Genomic DNA, 22927 nt, shown 5'->3' on the forward strand with positions numbered 1-22927 from the left:
CAAAAACAAGTTTGATAAGTCACAGAAATATTCCAAAATTCAACAAACTGACTCTCTTTTTACACTTCATTCCTCCTACCTCTTCAATAATCAAAAGATTCTTAATTCACAAAGACCTAAAATATGGAAAATAACAGTGAACCTACAGACAGATTATCACATAAAATACTTCCATCCGCCAGTGCTAATAATTATCACCAATACATTACAATCAATTTTATTATAGGAAATAATTTCTGTATGTGGCTTTGAATCTTCTCAAGTAAGATTTCCAGGAAGCAACTGTGTAATTATTATTTCTCATCAACCTCACATTACTTTAAAGGCCCATTTCCCACAGTTGCTGTATTTTTTACTTGTGGGAAAAAGCAAAGGGGAAAGAGACAAGGGGAAAGCAGAAACCAAGAATTTAAACCACACATGATTATTTCTAGATTTATCTAAAATTATTTTTTTAGTGGGGAGAGTAGGGTTTTTTTTAAACAAAATACTTAGTAAGATTTGTTACTCTTCCATTTTATACAATAGAAAAATAAAAATTGAGTTTCAATTCCCTATTAAAAATTGAGCTAAACAAAAATGCTGCCCTTAAAGTACAATGGATTAGGGGAGTGGGGGAGATCATTGGACAAATTTGGGGCTTATCATTATCAACAGTGCCCTTTTAAGCTTGTGGATTTCTGAGCCAATGCAGGAAATGTAACAACAGGGATTTCCCAACAGCAAGAGGCACTCTCCAAGGGAGTAAATTGTCAACTATTGCCTCTCGTGAGAAACTTAAGAGTAACCCTGATCCAATCTCAATAGTCAACCCATGTATTATCACCCAGTTGGGGCATAGTGAGTGCATTTCCTAATACAAAAATAAGATGGTATTCTATCAGAAGCCACTGGATACATACACAGAAATAAAATTTAAATAATTTTAAAGTAAACTTAGCCTAAGAAAATGAAGACATCCTTCCTTCATTTCAATAACCCCCTAAAACACCTATATCTTCTCAAGGAAAAAAGGCTTGTGTCTTGAGATGAGTATTGAAAAAGGCGTTCTTCTAGGAATAAGTGGTAGAATACAAAGCAGCAGTCAGGAAAGCCATCCTGAGACAGAGCAAGCACACAACCTTCATGCAGCAAGAGCTTTCAAGTCAGGAAGATCTGGATTCCCATTCAAATAAGTCACTTGTTACACTTTACCTCTGAGTTTATTAGCTTTCTTATCAGCAAAATGGGAACACAATTACCTCTGTCAACTGACTCTTATGAGATCTTACTGAAGAATGCATCTGAAACTGTCTCACGTTATGCTGGTGTCCAATACATGTCTTGCCCTCCCTCACTGTGCCCTCAGGAGAGTCTTTGAGACTGGGATCCCAACAGAAGAGCAGCTCTCAACGTCCTGTTCATTTCATGCCAGCGAGATCTACACCATCCAATACAGCAGTTCACTAGCTGTATGGATATTTGAGGATAATTCTAATTATAATTATATAAAACTCAAACTCTACTTCCTCAGCTGGCTGACAGTAGCCAGCTATCAAGCACTCACTAGGCACTTGTGGCCAGCAGCTACTACACTCAATACTGCAGATGGAGAACATATTCATCATCTCAAAGTGCTATTACACACGTCTAGTCTAGCTTCTTCACAACCCAGATAATCACAATGGTGTGATCACTCACACTCACCTACAGCCAGATATCCCGGAATGTGAAGTCAAGTGGGCCTTAGGAAGTATCACTACGAACAAAGCTACTGGACATGATGGAATTCCAGTTGAGCTATTTCAAATCCTAAAAGATGATGCTCTGAAGGTGCTGCACTCAATTAGTCAGCAAATTTGGAAAACTCAGCAGTGGCCACAGGACTGGAAAAGATTAGTTTTCATTCCAATCCCAAAAAAAGGCAATGCCAAAGAATGCTCAAACTACCGCACAATTGCACTCATCTCACACGCTAGTAAAGTAATGCTCAAAATTCTCCAAGCCAGGCTTCAGCAAAACACGAACCGTGAACTTCCAGATGTTCAAGCTGGTTTTAGAAAAGGCAGAAGAACCAGAGATAAAATTGCCAACATGCGCTGCTGCGCTGGATCATCAAAAAACCAAGAGAGTTTCAGAAAAACATCTATTTCTGCTTTATTGACTATGCCAAAGCCTTTGACTGTGTGGATCACAATAAACTGTGGAAGATTCTAAAGGAGATGGGAATACCCCAGACCACCTGACCTGCCTCCTGAAAAACCTGTATGCAGGTCAGGAAGCAACAGTTAGAACTGGACATGGAACAACAGACTGGTTCCAAATAGGAAAAGGAGTACGTCAAGGCTGTATATTGTCACCCTGCTTATTTAATTTATCTGCAGAGTACATCATGAGAAATGCTGGGCTGGAAGAAACACAAGCTGGAATCAAGATTGCTGGGGGAAATATCAATAACCTCAGATATGCAGATGACACCACCCTTATCGCAAAAAGTGAAGAACTAAAGAGCCTCTTGATGAAAGTGAAAGAGGAGAGAGAAAAAGTTGGCTTAAAGCTCAACATTCAGAAAACTAAGATCATGGCATCCGGTCCCATCACTTCACTGGAAATAGATGGGGACAGTGGAAACAGTGTCAGACTTTGTTTTTGGGGGGCTCCAAAATCACTGCAGATGATGACTGCAGCCATGAAATTAATTAGCTTCCAATTAAATCAATTTATATTAAAAAAAGAATAACATGGCATAATAATGAAAAAAAAAAAAGACGCTTACTCCTTGGAAGGAAAGGTATCACCAACCTAGATAGCATATTGAAAAGCAGAAACATTAATTTGCCAACAAAGGTCCGTCTAGTCAAGGCTATGGTTTTTCCAGTAGTCATGCATGGATGTGAGAGTTGGACTATAAAGAAAGCTGAGCGCCAAAGAATTGATGCTTTTGAACTGTGGTGTTGGAGAAGACTCTTGAGAGTCCCTTGGACTGCAAGGAGATCCAACCAGTCCATTCTAAAGGAGATCAGTCCTGGGTGTTCATTGGAAGGACTGATGTTGAAGCTGAAACTGCAATGCTTTGGCCACCTGATGTGAAGAGCTGACTCATTTGAAAAAACCCTGATGCTGGGAAAGATTGAGAACAGGAGAAGAAGGGGACGACAGAGGATGAGATGGTTGGACGGAATCGCATCACCAACTCAATGGACATGAGTTTGGGTGGACTCCGGCAGTTGGTCCGGCAGATGGACAGGGAGGCCTGGCATGCTGCAGTTCATGGGGTCGCAAAGAGTCGGACATGACTGAGCGACTGAACTGAACTGAACTGAATCTAGATTCTAAACAGGGGTCACCTTTTTTTTTAAAGAGCCAGATATAAATATTTTAGGCTTTGCAGGTCATTCAAATTTCCATCTTGACTACTCAACTCTTTCACTGTACTGCAAACGTACCTACAGACAATACTTCAATGAATGAGTGTGACTATGTGCCAATAAAACTTTATTTATAAAAACAGATGGCAGGCTGGATTGGGCCTGTAAGCTGTAATGAGCCGATCTATAGAGAATTCTGACTCCAGGTCCCCAGTATGAGTATTCTGCCTATAACCACTACCTCCTTAAGACCAAGTAGTCTTAAATCCACTGATAGCAATCAGTATTTTACTAGAGCTAAATGGAATTTAATATCTAATATAACTATTCTCTTACAAACTAAGGAAAATCCATGCACATGGTCCTAAAGCAGATGAAGCTTTTAGTGTTTACAGAGGGATAGCACCTCCAATCTGTTTGGTATGTAGCCCATCTTTCTAAAACCAGTTACTCTAAATCTGTAATTCCAGTTATGATGATGTTTGTGCAATTAGGAATTTGTACATCCAGCTGCCTACTTAAAATGCCTACAGATCTATTACAACCCTCAAAGGTAACATATCTAAGACAGAACTTCTCTCCCAGATTTCCCCTTCTTAACAAATGGTTTCACTAGCTAACCAGCTAAAAGACAAAAATGGAGACATCCTCCTTGACTTCTTCCTTTCCCTCACACTCCAACCTAATATATCCACAAGAAAACTAGCTTCCTTACATCACAGGCTTCATTCATGTTACCTCCTAAAGAACCCTTCCTTGACCAAGCTAAGCCAGCCAGCCACCTTAACTGTGTTCAACCTACCACTCTGTTTTAATTATCTGCATTGCATTACTTCTATCATATTCTCTTATTTTTTATATTTGCTTATTCACGTATTTAAAGTCTGATTTCCCAAATGACCTTCTCTCCACCCTAAGCCCTTTCTACACCCTTTGCCCTAGGTAGATATGAGCCTCACAACACAGGGACTTTTTATGTCTTGCTTAACACTCTATCCCTGGTACCTCGAACAATCCCTGGCATACAGCAGATGCTCAATAATTACATACACACACAAAATGGATTAATGAATGAATCCTTACTTAAAAGCATATCTCTCTCAAATTTGTCCTAAGAAAGGGATATCTGAAGCTGTATTACTAGGAAGCAAACTTTTTGGCTCTCCCACTCTGTAATATGTATAGTTTAAAATACTTTCATTTTAGATATGGCAATGTTATACCATTTACCTCTCTTCCTTTGTATGTCACCAAAGCAGCCAGGGGTTTGGCGTAAAATCTGCTGTAGGAGAATCCCAGGCAGCCGTACATACTGTTTGCCGTGAGCTTCAAAGCCTTCTGTCGAATGTCATACTGTAGGCCACACGAGGACAAAAGACAGACAACAATATTTGCAGATGCATAAACATTTCATTAGATGTTTTCTAACTCACCAATAAGAAACCCTCAATGTCCTTGGAGAAAAGAACTCTGAACACAGTCAACCCATCCTCCCAAAGCCATGATTCCCTGACCTCCCAGAAGCAAGTAAACAGATTCCAAAACTCGCAGAAGGTCAAAAGGCACTTGCTCAGATACATCTTTGCAGACAGAGGTGCCTTGTATTTTGAGGCATCAGATGTTTCTGAGTGGTTTCCAACCCACCAACTTAAAGTTAGCACATGCCTTTGTCCACAGCATCATGTTTAAATCACTCCTAGATAATCAAATTTTCAAAGGTGAGACTGTCACTCAGAGGTTGCTGAGTGGAAAGATATACCTGAAGATAAAGGTCTGGATTTAAATCTTGCTGTTTCATTAGCTGTTTTACTCGTCTTCTCCGCTCTACCAGTTTTCGGATCTCTCTGGGCAAAATGCCCATTTCCAAGCTTGGATCTGGCAGCTCAGGGATCTGCTCTTGCTCTCCATCCTGATGAACACAAGACAAAAACTTCAGATAAATCAAACTTTTGTGAAATGAATTCCCAAAATCATACCTCGTGGCAACTTAACCCCACATCTTGTAAAGCTACTTTCTTGTCTAAGTATAAAGGTCAACAATTCTGAGAGGGCTGAAAAGCAGGTCAATGCTGCCCTCTTTTCAGTCAGTTCTCTCAGCCTATCATTCCCAGTACCTTCCCGATCTAGTTCTTGACAAAATGTAGGCATCGTTTAAAAGGATGAATTTTTACACATGCTCCTTTTCCCCCTTCAACAAGATTGAGGAGCAACATGTTTGGGGGTATTGTTCTTAAAATAGAAACATTGAGAGACTGCTTTAAAGAAAGCAGTTAAAGTACTATTTTTAAGACCTGTGCAGTACCAAACAAAATGCTACAAAACTCTGTTAAACTATGGGGAATCACAGCAATTACTTTAAGTGTTTTAGACTGAAAAATAAAAACCTAAATACTAAATCAGCGAATCTCTTTTAGGAATCTGGAGCCCATATTTAAATAGGCCATGACATTTCTAAAAATTAACACATATATATTCCTTAGTATTTATATGGTACCTTTTATCTATCAATTGCTTTGCAATTGGTACAATAGCAACATTTTAAGAAAGCAACCAGTAGTCTTCCATTAAAATTTACAGGAGGAAAAGGCAGGGGAAGCATTAGGCCATTTTTCTCAAGGCTCCATTAATTCTACTGAATACTAACAGGATACAAAGAAAAACCAGGCACATTTGCCCTTTCAAAGATTCAAAATTTAAAATAAACCTCTTGGCTTAAAGTATATCAAGTCAATGCCATTTGATAACCCAGTTTTTACAAAGTATCTGATTTTATAAAGATCAATAACTTCAAATGAACAATCTCACAATAGTAACAGGGACCTATTGTTTTCCAATAGAGCAGATGATGATAGCAAACCTATTAGAGATCTTGGTACACACTCCAATTTATTTACAGCAACCATGGAGCTCCAATAGAAAGTAAACTGAAAGAATATGAAGTCAGGCAAGTTACAGTCCATGCCTGGCTCTGCCAGCACGAGCTGTGTGGCACTAGCTGTTCTGAAGACCAAATGCAGTACAGCCCAGGAAAATGATACAGAACCCATAAACTGCTACACGTATAGTATTTCTTAGGTGACCTCTTTCAACTCTGAAGTGTAATTTCATATCCAGAATCTAAACTGGAAAGCTCAAATAACAAAATGGTGGGGGGGGGGGGGGAAGAGGAGCTATATAATGATAACTATCCTAATACTGACACAGACAGGACATAATCCAAAGAATATTATTAACCAAACGTAGTCACTACCTCTCGGGGATGTCTACTCAATACCTACCCTGTAAAATTATCCTCCAGTCTCATAGAAAAGCCTGTCCTCAGCAAACACATTTGTACTGTGTGAACACGCTCCTGTGGCCACAGATGATGGACAGGTGTGTTCACCAACCTAGGCAAGCCTCTAAGATTCTCTCTTCCAGGAATATGGAATTAGGACTGAAAAACAGCCCCTAAGCTGGAGCCAAAAGACTTGTAATTTAGGAGTTAGAGAGCAAATAGACATCTTCTGCCCCTTGCACAAAGAAGCAGAGAAAAACAACATATAGAGATAACATCAATTTACATCTTTTACTGCTGGAGAACAGTAAAACAGAATCTAATCAAATTCCCAACTGACAGTCAATTGTATAAGTTTTATATATGCAGAACCACACATTAAGTTATTAAGCCATACATAAAACTGTTGACTGTATGAACACTAGATTAAAATTTATGTGATATAATTCAAAAGGATCCTTTGAAAAGGATGTTTAATGAGTAGAATTGGTAATAAATGCTTTCATGGCCAAAATTTAAAAGCCTGAAAATAACAAGTGTTATAGGAAAAGGGGAACAATTCACATACATGACTGGCAGGAGTATAAAATGGTACAACGACTTAGGAAAACAATCTAACAGTTTCCTTTCAAGTAAAACATACACTGTCCAATGCAACCCAGCAAATTCACTCCTTAGGTATCCCCCAAAACGAAAGCACACATCCACAAAAAGAACTGTAGAAGAATGTTCACGGCAGCTTTATTAATAACAGCCCCAAACTGAAAATAATCCACATGCTGATCTCAGGGGAACAGATAAGTATGAAATACATCTCAACAATAAAAAGGAAAGAATAGCAATAATGCAACAACACAGAGGAATCTCAAAAAAATTACACTGAACAAAAAAAGCCAGATACAAAAGAATGCATACTGTATCACTCCATTAATCTGAAATTCTTGAACAGGCAAAATTAAGCTATGGTGATATAAATCAGATCAATTACTGACTGATGGAAGAGGGGACTGACTATAAAAAGGCAAGTGAAACATATCACAACTTAAGGGATGAAGCTAAAGCACTGCTTATAGAGAAATTTACAGTTGCAAATGTCTAAATTAAAAGAGATGATCTCAAATCAATAATGTCACCTTCTATCATAATAAACTAGAAAAAGGGCAAAGTAAATCAAAGAAACCAGAAAAAAGGAGGTAAAAAGACTAGCATAGAAACAGAACAAAAAAGCAATAGAGAAAATTCAAGGAAACCAAGGTTGCTTATTTGAAAAGATTAACAAAATTGATAAACTTCTAGCTATACTGAAGTTTTTTCTTCAGTAAAAATATCTTTTTCTTCAGAAAAAAAGATGACTCAAATCACTAAAATCAGGAATAAAAGGAGGGGACCACCACTACTGACCTTAAAGAATTACAGTGATTAAAAGGGAACAATACGAACAATTTTATGCCAACAAATTAGATAACCTATACAAAATGGACAAATTTATAGAAAAGGCAAAAACTACCCAAAGTGACCGAAAGAGAAATAGAAAATCTGAACAGACCTATAACAAGAGACTGAGTTAGAAATTAAAAAAAGAGAAGTCTAAGACCAGATAACTTCACTGGCAAAAATTAAAGTATTAAAACAAATCCCACATGAACTCTCCCCAAAAACCGAAGAGAAGGGAACTCTTCCCAACTCATTCTATGAGGCCAGCATTACACTAATACCAAAACCAGACAAAGATATATACAACTATACACCAACAGCCTTTATGAATACAGAAAACAACTCAACAAATACTAGCACATCGAATCTAGCCACATACAAAAAGCATTATACACCAAGTGGGATTTATCTCAGGAACAACAGTTGGTTCAACAATCAATACAGCATACTATATTAAAAGAATAAAGAACAAAAACCATATACTGATCATCTTAATAGATGCAGAAAAGGTAGTTAAGAAAACCCAACACTATTTCATGAATTAAAAAAAACACTCCACAAACTAGTGCTAGAATGGAACTTCCTCATACTGATAAAGGCCAGCTGTGGGAAACTCTCAAGTAACATCATATTTAATAGTGAAAGACTAGATGCTTTCCCCTAATATCAGGAATAAGAAAAGGGTGTCTGCTCTTGCCACTTCTATTCATCTGTACTGGACGTTCTAGCCAGGGCAGTTAAGCAAGAAAAGGAAATACAAGGCATCCAGATTGAAAAGGAAGAAATCAAACTTTCTCTATTCACAGACAAGATGATACTGTCTATAGAAAATCCTAAGGAATCCACAAACTATTATTACAACAACTAATAAATGAGCTCAGCAAAGTTGCAGGATGCAAGATCAATATACAAAATTCAGTTCTATTTCTCTACACTAGCAATGGACAAACCACAATTGAAATTAAGAAAACAGTCCATTTACAACTGCACCAAAAATAATGAAATATTTAGGAATAAATTTAATAAAAGTGAAAGACTTGTACACTTAAAACTAGAAAACACCTTTGAAAGACATTAAGGACCTAAATAAATGGAAAGATTCGATTTTCATGGATCGGAAAACTTAACATTATTAAGATAGCAATATTCCCCAAAGGGATCTACAGGTTCAATACAATCCCCATCAAAATCCCAGCAGATATTTTTGCATAAATTGACAAGAGATTCTAAAACAAACAAAATGTGACATGTATTGCTACAATGGAATACTCAGCAATAAAAAGGAATGAAGGACTAATACATACTACAACACAAATGAATCTCAAGAACAGTATGCTAAGTGAAATAAACCAGACACAAAAGGTCACATATGATTCTATTTACAGGAAATATACAAAAATACACAAATCTATAGAGGTGGAAAGACTAGTGGTTGCCTAAATCTAGAAGGGATTGAGGGAGGTAAGGGCTAAAAGGAAGAGAGTATCTTTGGGGAAAAATGAAAATGTTCTAAAAGTGATTATAGTGCAGTTAGCAAACTCTGGGAATAAACTAAAAGCCATTAAATTGCATACTTTAATAGGTAAATTACAGAGTCTGTGAATTACATCTCAATAAAGCTATTAGATAAAAGACACAGAACCAGTCTGAGTCTCCTCCTACCCAACACTCCCCCCACCTTCTGACCAAAAAGAAAGGATATGTTACCTTTTAGAAGGAAAAGCTAGAATGCCACTACCTTTCAGAAGGAAAAACTAGAACACCAAGCCCTTTGCTTATCTTCCCCCTTTAAGCACTATTTTTAATCTCAATTTCAAGAGTTCCCAGTTGAATACAAACCTCTACAACTTTCTGTGCCTCTGAAGCAACTCTTTGCACTGTTGTAAAACAAATGTTGAATTCCTGAATGATGGAAGGATACAAACTGTTGAAGTCCAGAAGCAAAACGAACTTATCATAAAAACCTGCAAGGAAAAAAGGCCCATGTTACAAAAAGTCTTTAGCATAACACTGTATTAGAAGTACTATATTATGACTCCATATACAATCTAGAGCTGTGAGGCAGACAAAGGGAAAAAAGGAGTTGACTATCACCCTGTAAATATATACCAGAGTGAAAAATCAGGTAACCAAAGACAAAGAAAGAAGAGATTCTGTCTGGCATGGAAACCTCAGCAGTCCCCCAAAAGTACTCTATTATTATGGGCAAACACTCCCCCTCATATCAATTACTTTTTTTTTTCATTTACTAGATCCTATCAATTACTTTACACAGGTGCCATGTACATTTCCAAAAAAAACAAAATGCTGCTAAATTCTCCTTCAAGAACGCATTCCTTTCCACCTATCCTCCCCCCCTACTCTTCAAATATTTAGTGATCTCTACCAGCAAGAGGTTATACATTTTTTTTATAATCACACCTTCAAAGAATAAAACAGGCAGCCTATTTACCTGTATACAAACTGCTAAGATCAGACAAGATGCATACATAAATGTCAGTAGTGGAACGATCCACCCTTTTTACTAGCCAAGGGTGAACAGAAAGCTACTGTATTTCTCTAGGACATTTACAAAGAGTTATCTTCACCTTCAGAAGAAACTGAATAGAAGTAAATGTCCACAGTTAAGACAATAACAACAACAGCAAGCATATACTGATAGCTTACTGTGTGTCTGGTACTATTATTCCTTAAATCCCAGTGTGGTTTTTTTCTTATTGCCGGACCAGGGATGGAAACCGTGTTCCCTGGCTTGGAGGGCAGATTCTCAACCACTGGACCACCAGGGAAGTCCTGACAAATAGCTATATATTGGACCAGAGGTTGGCAAAGATCAAATTCAGCCTATCTCTTTTTGTACCACTCATGAGGTAAGAAGAGTTTTTACATCTTTAAATGGTCGGGAAAAAAATGTACAAAGACTAGCTCAATGATATGTGAAAATGACACAAAATTTAAATTTCAATGTCCATAAATAAAACTTTCTTGGAATACAGCAAAAAAACAAACAAAAAAAAGATTCACATTAATCCCATGTTAAAAGACTGGCAAACAAGATTTTCACATGAACGTTAAGAAAATAAATAAAGTCATTATGAAACCTATTCGCTAATATACAAAACACAAGTCAGGTCTTTTAGTTTCTCAAGCTGACTGCATTAAAAAGTCCCTTCACATCAGGGACAAAGCCATCCGCTGCCCAGCCTTACCAACTTTGGGGTCCAAGACCAAGCCTCCAGAATAAGCTGCTTTCTTACGTCCTTTTTTGTATTTATTGGTGTCTCCATCAATGTCTTCATCTTCATCTCCCTAATATCAAATGGAAGATAACTTCACCAGCCAGCAACTCATGAACCAATTTAGAAGGTTTATGATTTCCCCCTTTCCAACTGCAGTACACACTTCTAACAGATACTTTACTTTCAGTTAATAGTCCTCTAGGGAAAGACAGTTACTGTAACATGTTCATGAATCCAAATGAATGCCAAGCATGGTACTTACCAAAACAAACACTGTATCTGAGGTGATAAATATGCAAATTCCACTTTAAAATATTTCTGAATAGAACTTCACATTTTTAAATCAATGGACACTAACAATTCAACTATTCGTGCCATATAAAATTTGAGATTCTAAGAATTCTCTTATATTCATTACTCTAACATTCATGATATAAAAATACAAACTATTTTATTTAGATATTACCATTATTATTATTAATATGGATACCTTAAAATAAGTATGTCCATATGCTGAAAATTCTTTTCCAAGTAGTTTAATTAGCAAACATTTAATACTCAGCAGAAGTCAAACTCCTCTAAGTTAATACTTCACTAATTTTAATAATGTATGTAAAACAAGCACAACAAAAGAATCTGAGTCATTTTAACATTAAACTCCCATTCTAAATTGATTACTATCCGTGCTGATAAAACAGTAGCTAAGCTAAGTTTTATTTCTGGTGTAATGGAGACTACTTCAGAAACCTGACTGTGGTGACCTTAACCCTACTAGAATATAAAAATGCAACCACACAACATAAAAAGTAAGGCTTAGGGGTTCAAGGAAATAAAAGGTTCAACTGGTAGTGCTAACCCAGCAAAACAATTTCCATCTATGGTCACGCATCAGAGGCCTAATGTCTCCCTCAAAGAATTTCATATTTCACAAATAATTTTTATCTGTATAGAGAAAAGTAGAGAAGGAAATGACCATACCAAAACAATGGAGCAAACAGGATAGTTTCTACTTATCTGGGAAGTAGATGTTATCACAGCCCAAAGAAACAATCTTGTTAATAAAAAGGGGGGATATAAAAAAGCAAAACACTACATAATTTTGGACCCACCAGTTTCTGCTGAGGCTTTCTGAAAGTCTGCTTGTCAGGCACAATATAGTTGTTTTCATAAAATGCATGAAGTAATAAGAACTCATTACGCTCAGATCGTCCACCCATCAGCGTCCTAGACTATTAAATAAAATTAAAAAAAAAAACTTGAGCTCAAAACCACAATAAACAAAAGCAAATCAAATTGATAAATTTAATCATAGCACCTCCTTCAAATTCACTCATCATATTAAGGGCTGGTTTAAAAAAAGGGGGGGGTATTAATTATTTCCAGCAGCTTCTTTAAGCATTACAGTTAAAAGGAGACAAAGAGAGCTTAAAATACCCACAACTCGGCTATTTCTTTACTCTCAAATGGACCATTCCACAAATCAGACACATCCAGATGTCAGAGACAATCCTTATGTTCCCCCAAATTTCAACATACTGCACCTGGCTTTCCTCCCCCTCTCCCAAGCAGTTCTTCATTTTACAAAAGAAGCCCAGCTTTCAAAATACAAGTTACTCATTTTATAAGCATGCATTTAGACTCATTATCATATAACAACTACCCCAAGAAAACACTGGATCCAACAGGAAATGCTTTTTCCCCTTTCTAAGTTAAATTTACCATAATGTTCCCAGCGATGTTAGTGATCTGCAATGCTAATGGAAGAACATTTAGTTCACACATGATCTGCAAAATGAACCTGGCATCTTTCCAGGTGTGCTCCAACAGGTACAACAGATGAGAAGAGTCACTGTACAGAAAAGTAAGAATGAAACAGAATCAAGTAATTAAAAGAAACAATGATTAAAATTAGAATTTCATAAAGCATTATTAAAAATTTTTGGTTATGTAACTTCAGAGCAATGGCACCTCACATTGGAAACAATTTAAAATAAGGTCAGTATGAAATTAGGAATTCATTCATACCATTGATCCCAATGCCTTTCTCTAAAACAAACAAAAAAAATCACACTAAGATAAAGTTATATGTTAACTACAATCTGAAAACGCCCTAAATCCTTTCATTCATTTCATCCACTAAATATGTATTACATACCCACTCTATGCCAGACATTGTTCTAAATTCTGGCGGTGAACAAAAGAGACAAAAATTCCTATCCTTATGGGGGAGGTAGAACACAACTTAAATTTTTAATATGTGGTATGTTAAATAAGGCTAAGTGTTAAGAAGAAAAGTTAAGAAGGGAATATTAAGGGTCAAGAGCAGAGACAAATTTTAGTTAGGGAACCAAGGAAGAGTCCACTGAGAATAAAGACCCACAAGAGGTGAGAGGGTAATTCTTTCCGATGGGTAAATCTGAGGGAAGAACATTCTAGGCAGACAGAACAGCACATTCAAAAAAAAATTTTAATTAAAAAAAAAGTATGCCCTAGTCTGAGCATAAATCTCACAGTTCCAATATCAAGAACAAGACCAATGGCTGCAACACAGAGAATGATGGAGAATAAGAGAAGATAAGGACAGAATTAATGGCAGAGAGACCCACTGTATAAGACCTTTTAAGTCAAAATAAGTGCTTTGGTTTTTACTCTGAATGAAACAGAAAGTCACTGGGAGACTTTAAGTACAGTGCCATATCCAACTTTACTTCAGCACAGAAACTCTCGTTTCTGGGTTGAGAACAGACAACAAAGAGTCAAGGGCAAAAGCAAAGAGACAAGTAAGGGAGAAAGAGGATGGTGGCTTGGACCAGGGTGGGTCCAAGTGAAGAGAAAAGAAGTGGCATAGAGACATATTTTGAAGATGGAGCTGACAGGATTTCCTGATGCATGGAACATAAGATGTCAGAGAAAGGAATCATAGATGCCTCAGAGGTTCCAGGCTGAGGATGACTCTGGAGGTTTCCAGTGATACTGGAAAAGAGAAACAAGGAAGAGAAAGTCAGGAGCTCAGTTGTAGAACAGGCTGAGTTGGAGGCTCATATCAGACATTAAGCAGAACAGGGAGGTAGAGACATTCAGGGGAGATGTCCAAAGTGAAGATATACTCAGAGGAGGCATCAGCACCCACGTGGTATTGAAATTCCTGCAACTCAATGAGATCACCCAGGCAGGAAGCGCAGTCAGAAAGAAAAGCAGTTTGAGAACTCGGGAGGAACAGGCAGAAAAGAATGCAAAATGGCCATAGGGGTAGCAGAAACCTTATGTAAGAAATAATCAAGCAAAAGTTTACATTATGCAAAATGAATTAAGTTCCAGAAATCTAATGTATAGCAGTGTGATGACAGTGAATAATGTATTATACATATGAAACTTCCTAAGAGGAAGAAATCTTAAGTGTCCTCATCACAAAAAAGAAAAGAAAAAATTAGTGCTTGTGTGAGGTGATGAGTGTGTTAATTAGCTTAACTGTCATGATTTTTTCACAATGTGTATCAAACATCAAGCTGTATACCTTAAATAAAATACAATTTTTATTTGTCAATTTGACCTCAACAAGGCTGGAAAAAAGAAATAAGCAGCAATATCTCCAGATAATTGAATGACTTTTCAGATTTTATATTTCTAAAATATTTGCATTAATTTCTGAATTAATGAATTAAGGGTGGAAACCTAAATATCACATCAATTTCCAAACTGCTCTCAGGAAACATCAAGATGGTGTTAAATGAGGGAGATATTATGATAAAATTAGAATAATTCAGAAGGCAAAATAATTCACATCACTAAAGGAATGGAGATGTGATGCTGACATGAAGACAGACAATTTTCCCCTCCACAGCACCACACGCTCCTATTCCTCCAGCCTAAGGATGATTCTGGCATTTCAGTTGACTTCAAGACAGAGAAATTCTGAAGCATCCAGGATCATACCTGTACATGTTTCGTATATTTTCAATTGGGATTACAATCCTTTCAGTTTTCAAAATCTGTTGAACAAGTTCAGATAAATGGTAGCTTTTACACCGAATCAGTTCCTTCGCCGAAATTTCCACATCACAGATCATTCGGCCACAGGTAGCATTTTTTTCACCAAATCCACTCCTGCCCTACAGGTGAGGACAAAAAGCAAATCCCATGGAAGAGCAGACACTGACATTTCGTTCTAACTTGATTTGAGGCTAGCCCCAAAACTACAATGATGAAACTTTCATTCTTCCATTCATGCATTCATTCAGCCATCACTCATATATTTTTGAACATTGACTGTGTATCTGACACTGTTCTGGACACTCAGAATATAAGGGATACAGCGGTTAGCAAAGTAGAAAAGATACCTGATCTCATTTGAAATATACAACTAAAAAAATTATATAATTTTGGGAGGTAATAAGTATATGGATAATAGAACATGGTGACGGGAACAAGGAATTTGCAGGAACTACATCTTAAAGAGGGTGGTCAGGGTAGACCACACTGAGAAGATGCCATATAAAGAACCCTGAAGCGGGTAAGGAGTAAGCAATGCCAGCATCTGGATGATGTGTTAATAACGACTCTATTGTCTTAAAGAGATGAACAGGAAAAGAAGCAAGAGCACTGGCTCGCAACTCCAATCTGCAGCAGCAGAATTCTCTGGAGAATGTTACAAAAGGTACAGATTCCTAAGTTCTCTGATGAAGCAGCATTCTGGTTCACTGGTAAGATTTAAGTAAAGACTTTAAGCAAAGAGCAGTGTCAGAGTTTAGGAAATGAAGGTGCTTCATCCAAAACCCACCACAAGCCCCCTTTATCAAGCAAGCAGGCAGAATGAAAAGGGACAAGCCTTCCAAAAGTCAGATGAGGCCTGGGTTCAAAATTATAGTTCTTGCCTTTACTAGCTCTAGGATCTTGAACAAGCTCTGTCCCCTCTGTGAGAATGTACCCCTAAACCTGCAATTGCTCAGAGAGAGGACAAATATGCAGCCCACTCAGTGTCTGATCCCTCCCATTCTTCCTTCCCATCTCCTTCCTGAACCCCACAGCTGTTTCTTAGGGATGCCTAAGTGGAGCTAATAAGCACGTGCTATCTCTAGATTCTAAAAGTTAAATTTTAAAATTACCAGTGGTTACTAATAAAATGCTGAATTCAAAGGAAAAGGTGTTTAGTGCCAAAGTTAAAATGTCTTATCATAAGGCAACTGATTCCAAATCAAAAAAGCACAAGGTGCAACCTGGTAGCTACTCAATATACAGAAGCCAAACAGAGAAGAAAGATTTGAAAATTATGATTACCCCAAGCTTCGGCATGTTGGATCGCTTCAGCCGACCTATCTTGGACCAGAAAGGAACTTTGCACACATTAATTCTCTGCAGTAGCACTTCCAGTTCAAAACCATAAATATTATGACCCTAGTCAGAAAAAGAATGCAGCCAATAACATTAAAAGAAACACAAATTAAAGGATTTATCATCATAATGCATAGAATTTCTCTGCCCTTTCTTTTTCTGGTCTCTAATTGAAGGCATCATGAGCTTACCTCCGACTGGGGTCCTTTCTTCTTCAGGAATTTATTCATCAGCAGCATTCATTAGCCTTGACATTAACAAGGTTGCTAAGCAGATTGCTGGAATAAACTTTATTTTATTCTAATTGATGCCAGGTTCATATGATGTCTTTTAATTTGCAACTTACACCTCACAGTCTCTCAGGAAAATGCAAATTTTAATGTCCCATACTTTTCAGGTCATCAGTAGAAGCTGTATTCAAATAATTTCATTTTACTTCCTTAACAACCAAGAACCCAGCTGTGTTGTGTGACAGTTTACATAGACTTCTTAGAAAACTTGGGAAGTACATCCAGTTTCTTAAAGAACTGAGTTCAAACACAACTGATTTTGACTTTTAATCAACATGCAACAAAATAAACAGATATCACTCCATAGTTCAAATAAGAAACTTGTTGAAAACACTGAAACAAAACTATCCTGAATAAAACAAAAAACTCAAAAAGATAACCATATTTTCCAAGTCTGTACTAATAATTTCCATCATGTGAATTATGCTTATTCTAGAATGGGAAAGACAAGAGATCTCTTCGAGAAAATCAGAGATACCAAGGGAACATTTCATGCAAAGATGGGCATAATAAAGGACAGAAATGGTATGGACCTAACAGAAGCAGAAGATATTAAGAAGAGGTGGCAAGAATACACAAAGAACTGTACAAAAAAAGAGCTTCACGACCCAGATAATCACGATGGTGTGATCACTCACCTACACCCAGACATCCTGGAGTGTGACGTCAAGTGGGCCTTAGGAAGTATCACTACTAACAAAGCTACTGGACGTGATGAAATTCCAGTTGAGCTATTTCAAATCCTAAAAGATGATGCTCTGAAGGTGCTGCACCCAATATGCCAGCAAATTTGGAAAACTCAGCAGTGGCCACAGGACTGGAAAAGGTCAGTTTTCATTCCAATCCCAAAAAAAGGCAATGCCAAAGAATGCTCAAATTACAGCACAATTGCACTCATCTCACACACTAGTAAAGTAATGCTTAAAATTCTCCAAGCTAGGCTTCAGCAGTACATGAACCATGAACTTCCAGATGTTCAAGCTGGTTTTAGAAAAGGCAGAGGAACCAGAGATCAAACTGCCAACATGTGCTGGATCATCGAAAAAGCAAGAGAGTTCCAGAGAAACATCTATTTCTGCTTTATTGACTATACCAAAGCCTTTGACTGTGTGGATCACAAGAAACTGGAAAATTTTGAAAGAGATGGGAATACCAGATCACCTGACCTGCCTCTTGAGAAACCTATATGCAGGTCAGGAAGCAACAGTTAGAATTGGACATGAAACAACAGACTGGTTCCAAACAGGAAAAAGGGTACATCAAGGCTATATATTGTCACCCTGCTTATTTAACTTCTATGCAGAGTACATCATGAGAAATGCTGGGCTGGAAGAAGCACAAGCTGGAATCAAGATTGCCAGGAGAAATATCAATAACCTCAGATATGCAGATGACACCACCCTTATGGCAGAAAGTGAAGAGGAACTAAAGAGCCTTTTCATGAAACTGAAAGAGGAGAGTGAAAAAGATGGCTTAAAACTCAACATTCAGAAAACGAAGATCATGGCATCCAATCCCATCACTTCATAGCAAACAGATGGGTAAACAGTGGAAACAATGTCAGACTTTATTTTGGGGGGCTCCAAAATCACTGCAGATGGTGACTGCAGCCATGAAATTAAAAGACGCTTACTCCTTGGAAGGAAAGTTATGACTAAGCTAGACAGCATATTAAAAAGCAGAGACATTACTGTCAACAGTATGGATGTGAGAGTTGGACTATAAAGAAGCTGAGTGCTGATGCTTTTGAACTGTGGTGTTGGAGAAGACTCTTAAGAGTCCCTTGGACTGCAAGAAGATCCAACCAATCAATCCCAAAGGAAATCAATCCTGGGTGTTCATTGGAAGGACTGATGTTGAGGCTGAAACTCTAATATTTTGGCCACCTGATGCGAAGAGCTGACTCATTTGAAAAGACCCTGATGTTGGAAAAGATTTAAGGCAGGAGGAGAAGGGGACGACAGAGGATGAGATGGTTAGATGGCATCACCAACTCAATGGACATGAGTCTGGGTAAACTCCGGGAGTTGGTGATGGACAGGGAGGCCTGGCGTGCTGCAGTTCATGGGGTCACAAAGAGTCGGACATGACTGAGTGATTGAACTAAACTAGCAAAATCAACTATATGAAGTTTAAAATCAACTAATAAACAGATTTACTTGTTATTAATTTTAATTAAAGATACATACCACTATATTGATGGTAAGTTTGTCTATTAAACTCAGAGACCCAAAGGACATGAGCAAGTCTCATTTCCAAATTCTCATGCCTGGGATTAGGGACTCAAACTCATGTTAGGATTCTTTCATCCTGGTTCGGATTTCTCACAGTCTCGGCTCTAACACCCTAAGGCAGGCCAGCTACCCCTAGATACCATGATGTCTCCTTGGGGGCCCAAGAGGGAGAATGGTAGTAGGTTGGATATAGGCCTGGTGCTGAGCCAGAGGACCGCACAAGGGCACCATGGACAGAATCTTCCTAGCGCTTTCAAGATGGGTCTCGAAAGATTGTTAGGGAAGCAGGTACAGAGACACTGGTAACAACCTATAGGCTCTCAGTACCTCATCCAGAAAGGGGTTCAAGAACAAAAATGAACACAGAAACGTATGGCAAACATTTCTCACAAGGCTTCCATGTAACTAAATTACTGCTATTACACTTAAAATACAGGCATTTATATTGCTTCCCTCCAAAAATCCCAAAAGCACGGTATCATTTGACTGCTCTATTAACCCAAGACAAAAGGCAGAACTCCTATTAAGGCATCTACAACCTAAGTCCTAAAACCTATGTTTAGAGGAAACAAAGCACAATGTTGTTTTAGAGCTCTTTGGAACTGGGGCAAAGAACTCAATGAATTATTTTATGACCTCTTATTAGTTAGTAGGAGCATATTCAGTCATCAAGATTAAAAAAGACTCCTAGCCATGATCTCTCAAAAGAATATGTCACAGACACCCACTGGGCTCATAAAATTAAAATACTTCAATTTGGGGGATATGCACCAAACCAAAGAAATTCACTCCTGTGACCACTATACAGCTGGGCCTCTATGCCAAAATTTTGAAGCTATTAACAGTTGACAAGAGTTTACTTTTCTTCCAGGCAGTGCTCTAACTGTAAGTAACAGGAGTATCCTAAACTTCAAGAGTAATTCATGAGTTGCTTTTCTATTAGAGGGGGAAAAAAAAAACTACCCTGTAGTGGGCTGGGGTTTTTCTCCTTTCTGTTAGCACAAAGTAGACGAATTCCTACCAGTTCACAAGGTCACTTCACTCTGAAAAGATTCTCTGTTGCTCAAAAAGTTCCAATCAAGGCACACTGAAAAGAACTAAAGAATCAAGAGCTTCACCAAGACATGATCAAAGATCTACTTACCACAATGATATCAGGATCAATTTTGTGAACTTTTGCAAGGAAACAACCTAGTAGTGTTCTTTCCGTGGCAGCAACCTCAACCTTCACATTCTGTTAGAGAAAAACATACCAGTCACTTATCTTTACTCTCAAGTACTATTCCCTGGCTTCCTGCTTAAGCATGGTAAGATTGCTTAGGGTTTAAAAGAAAAAACCATCCATTTCAAAACAAAATGCGGCAATGTAATTCCTGATTCTAGATTTCACAGTAATACTTGCACAAAAATCTCTGAGGAGCTCATTCTGCTAATAAGCATGTGAATGAAGCAAGATTTTAAGTACTGAGCACTATCAAGTGCAGAAATGTCCCTCCACAGGGACATGCTTGTGCATCTGGACACATTTTATAGCATAAGAATCAGAGAACCTATCAAAAACATTATTTAATTTCCTATATAATTCCTGGTAGACTTTGCTGTTTATGTATTTACCACATAAAGAGATCCCAAGGACTGTAGAAATTAATCCCAAATAGCAGTATAAAAACCCAGAAATAAGAAACTAGACTAAAAACAAACATACATGTAAGAACTACAACCGTCTTAAGCATAAATAAAACCTAGCTACACACAAAAGGCTTCCACAATTCAACGGAAATCAGGTATTCAAAAGATGCACTTTATTAAGACTTAAGTTGATGGCTATGTTTTCTACAACTAGCTCAGCTAAAAAAATGTCAGTTTGACTCTAATGGAATTTTCCTAGATCATTTTACTTACTAATTCAGGGCACTTTACAAATAACAGCCTGATCCAATAGTACCCCCAGACTACTAGACTTCTCAAACTTTAAAGTGGAACCCAGTAAGGTTGCTATTAATTTTGTCAAGTGAAGACATTAAAAAAACAAAAATAACCTACAAATTTACCAACACAGGCATTTCATAAAGGAAAAAACATACTCTCCAAAAATGAAATTCTTTATATTGAATACATTTACTTTTATGAAGTCTGTCAGACTTTATTTTTTTGGGCTCCAAAATCACTGCAGATGATGACTGCAGCCATGAAATTAAAAGACACTCCTTGGAAGAAAAGTTATGACCAACCTAGACAGCATATTAAAAAGCAGAGACATTACTTTGCCAACAAAGGTCCATCTAGTCAAAGCTATGGTTTTCCTAGTAGTCATGTATAGATATGAAAGTTGGACTATAAAGAAAGCTGAGCACCAAAGAATTGATGCTTTTGAACTGTGGTGTTGGAGGAGATTCTTCAAAGTCCCTTGGACAGCAAGGAGATCCAACCAGTCCATCCTAAAGGAAATCATGTTCTGAATATTCATTGGAAGGACTGATGCTGAAACTGAAACTCCAATACTTGGGCTACCTGGTTGGAAGAACTGACTGATGTGAAAAGACCCTGATGCTGGGAAAGATTGAGGGCAGGAGGAGAAGGGGTCAACAGAGGATGAGATGGTTGGCTGGCATCACCGACTCAATAGACATGAATTTGAGTAAACTCCAGGAGTTGATGATGGGCAGGGAGGTCTGGCACGCTACAGTCCAGACACGACTGAGCAACTGAACTGAACTTTTATGAAAACCTCATATTATACTACTCCCCCCCTCCACCACCATTTTAAGGATCCATGAAAACTTCTTCATGGAGTATACTGGAAGCTTAGAGATCACTAATCAAATATAGCCATCCCACAACAACCTTCCCAATAAATGTCACCTTTAATATCCACAGCATCCTCCACTTCTCTTGACTTCCTTCCAGCTAGTGAGGTGAGGGTGAGAGGGTGGGGCAGGCTTTAGCCAATACTTACCCAAAACAGTAATCAAGTCATCATGCAATTTTGGAAAAGCTTCCAATTAAGCTATCTGAAGGAGGGTTTGAGACCCTCATCTATTAATAAGGTGTCAAATCCTATTATTTCCAGGAGGTGAAACATTTAAACATTGTTAAACGTTTTCAGTTTTAAACTTCTAATACATTTTTAATGGGTTAATGCCATAGTCCAATCTAACAAGAATAGGTCTAACAAATTAACACAGAAAACAGCTTATTTCTACTAATCCACAGCATTCTCCTCTTCTCTTTTTAAACAAATAGATATTTCATGTTTAAAAGGAATAAATAATGAGTTCTTTACCTTTTCTTTAATGCTTTCTTTGAAATCATATGGAAAAATGCAGTCCTTTGGTTTAGACACAACTGTAAAAAGGAAAAAAATAAAGATTCTAACACCTGTCTTCATCCAATTTCAAGTACACATACACTGAATGTCTCTGAATGGAAACCGTCTTAATATAAATTCTCCTTAATGTCTAAAGAATCACCAAAACAAACTATCCTAAAACTCATATGGAACCACATTAGACCTTGAATAGCCAAAGCAAACTTGAGAAAGAACAAAGCAGGAGGCACCACATACCTTGATTTCAAACTATATTACAACGCTACAGTAATGAAAACAGTATGGTACAGGCATAAAAACAGACATATAGAACAATGGAACAAAATAGAGAGCCCAGAAATAAACTTAACATAGTGCATAACATAGTCAATTAATTTATGACTAAGGAGCCAAGACTATACAATAGAGAAAGGACAATCTCTTCTAAGTACATTGGGAAAACTGGACAGC

The 22927-nt window shown here is 37.6% G+C and overlaps 1 protein-coding gene and 1 non-coding gene across 2 annotated transcripts in view; both read right to left on the bottom strand.

Annotated features, from left to right (window-relative positions):
• Positions 1–22927, bottom strand: part of POLA1 (DNA polymerase alpha 1, catalytic subunit) — a 290911-nt gene that overhangs the window by 235739 nt on the left and 32245 nt on the right. Inside the window, exons 17-26 of the mRNA XM_052662950.1 lie at positions 22433–22494; positions 20294–20383; positions 16572–16688; positions 15231–15406; positions 13017–13146; positions 12407–12526; positions 11268–11367; positions 9898–10022; positions 5107–5256; positions 4578–4700 (exon numbers count right to left, since the gene is read on the bottom strand). Of these exons, the coding sequence (XP_052518910.1) occupies positions 4578–4700; positions 5107–5256; positions 9898–10022; positions 11268–11367; positions 12407–12526; positions 13017–13146; positions 15231–15406; positions 16572–16688; positions 20294–20383; positions 22433–22494 (1193 nt within the window). The remainder of the gene's footprint in view (positions 1–4577; positions 4701–5106; positions 5257–9897; positions 10023–11267; positions 11368–12406; positions 12527–13016; positions 13147–15230; positions 15407–16571; positions 16689–20293; positions 20384–22432; positions 22495–22927) is intronic.
• LOC128070674 (small Cajal body-specific RNA 24) lies at positions 10550–10679 on the bottom strand. The gene has a single exon (XR_008201648.1). It is a non-coding gene; the product is annotated as a small Cajal body-specific RNA 24 (non-coding RNA).

Source organism: Budorcas taxicolor, chromosome X (genome assembly GCF_023091745.1).
Source record: "Budorcas taxicolor isolate Tak-1 chromosome X, Takin1.1, whole genome shotgun sequence".
NCBI classification, from domain to species: Eukaryota; Metazoa; Chordata; class Mammalia; order Artiodactyla; family Bovidae; genus Budorcas; species Budorcas taxicolor.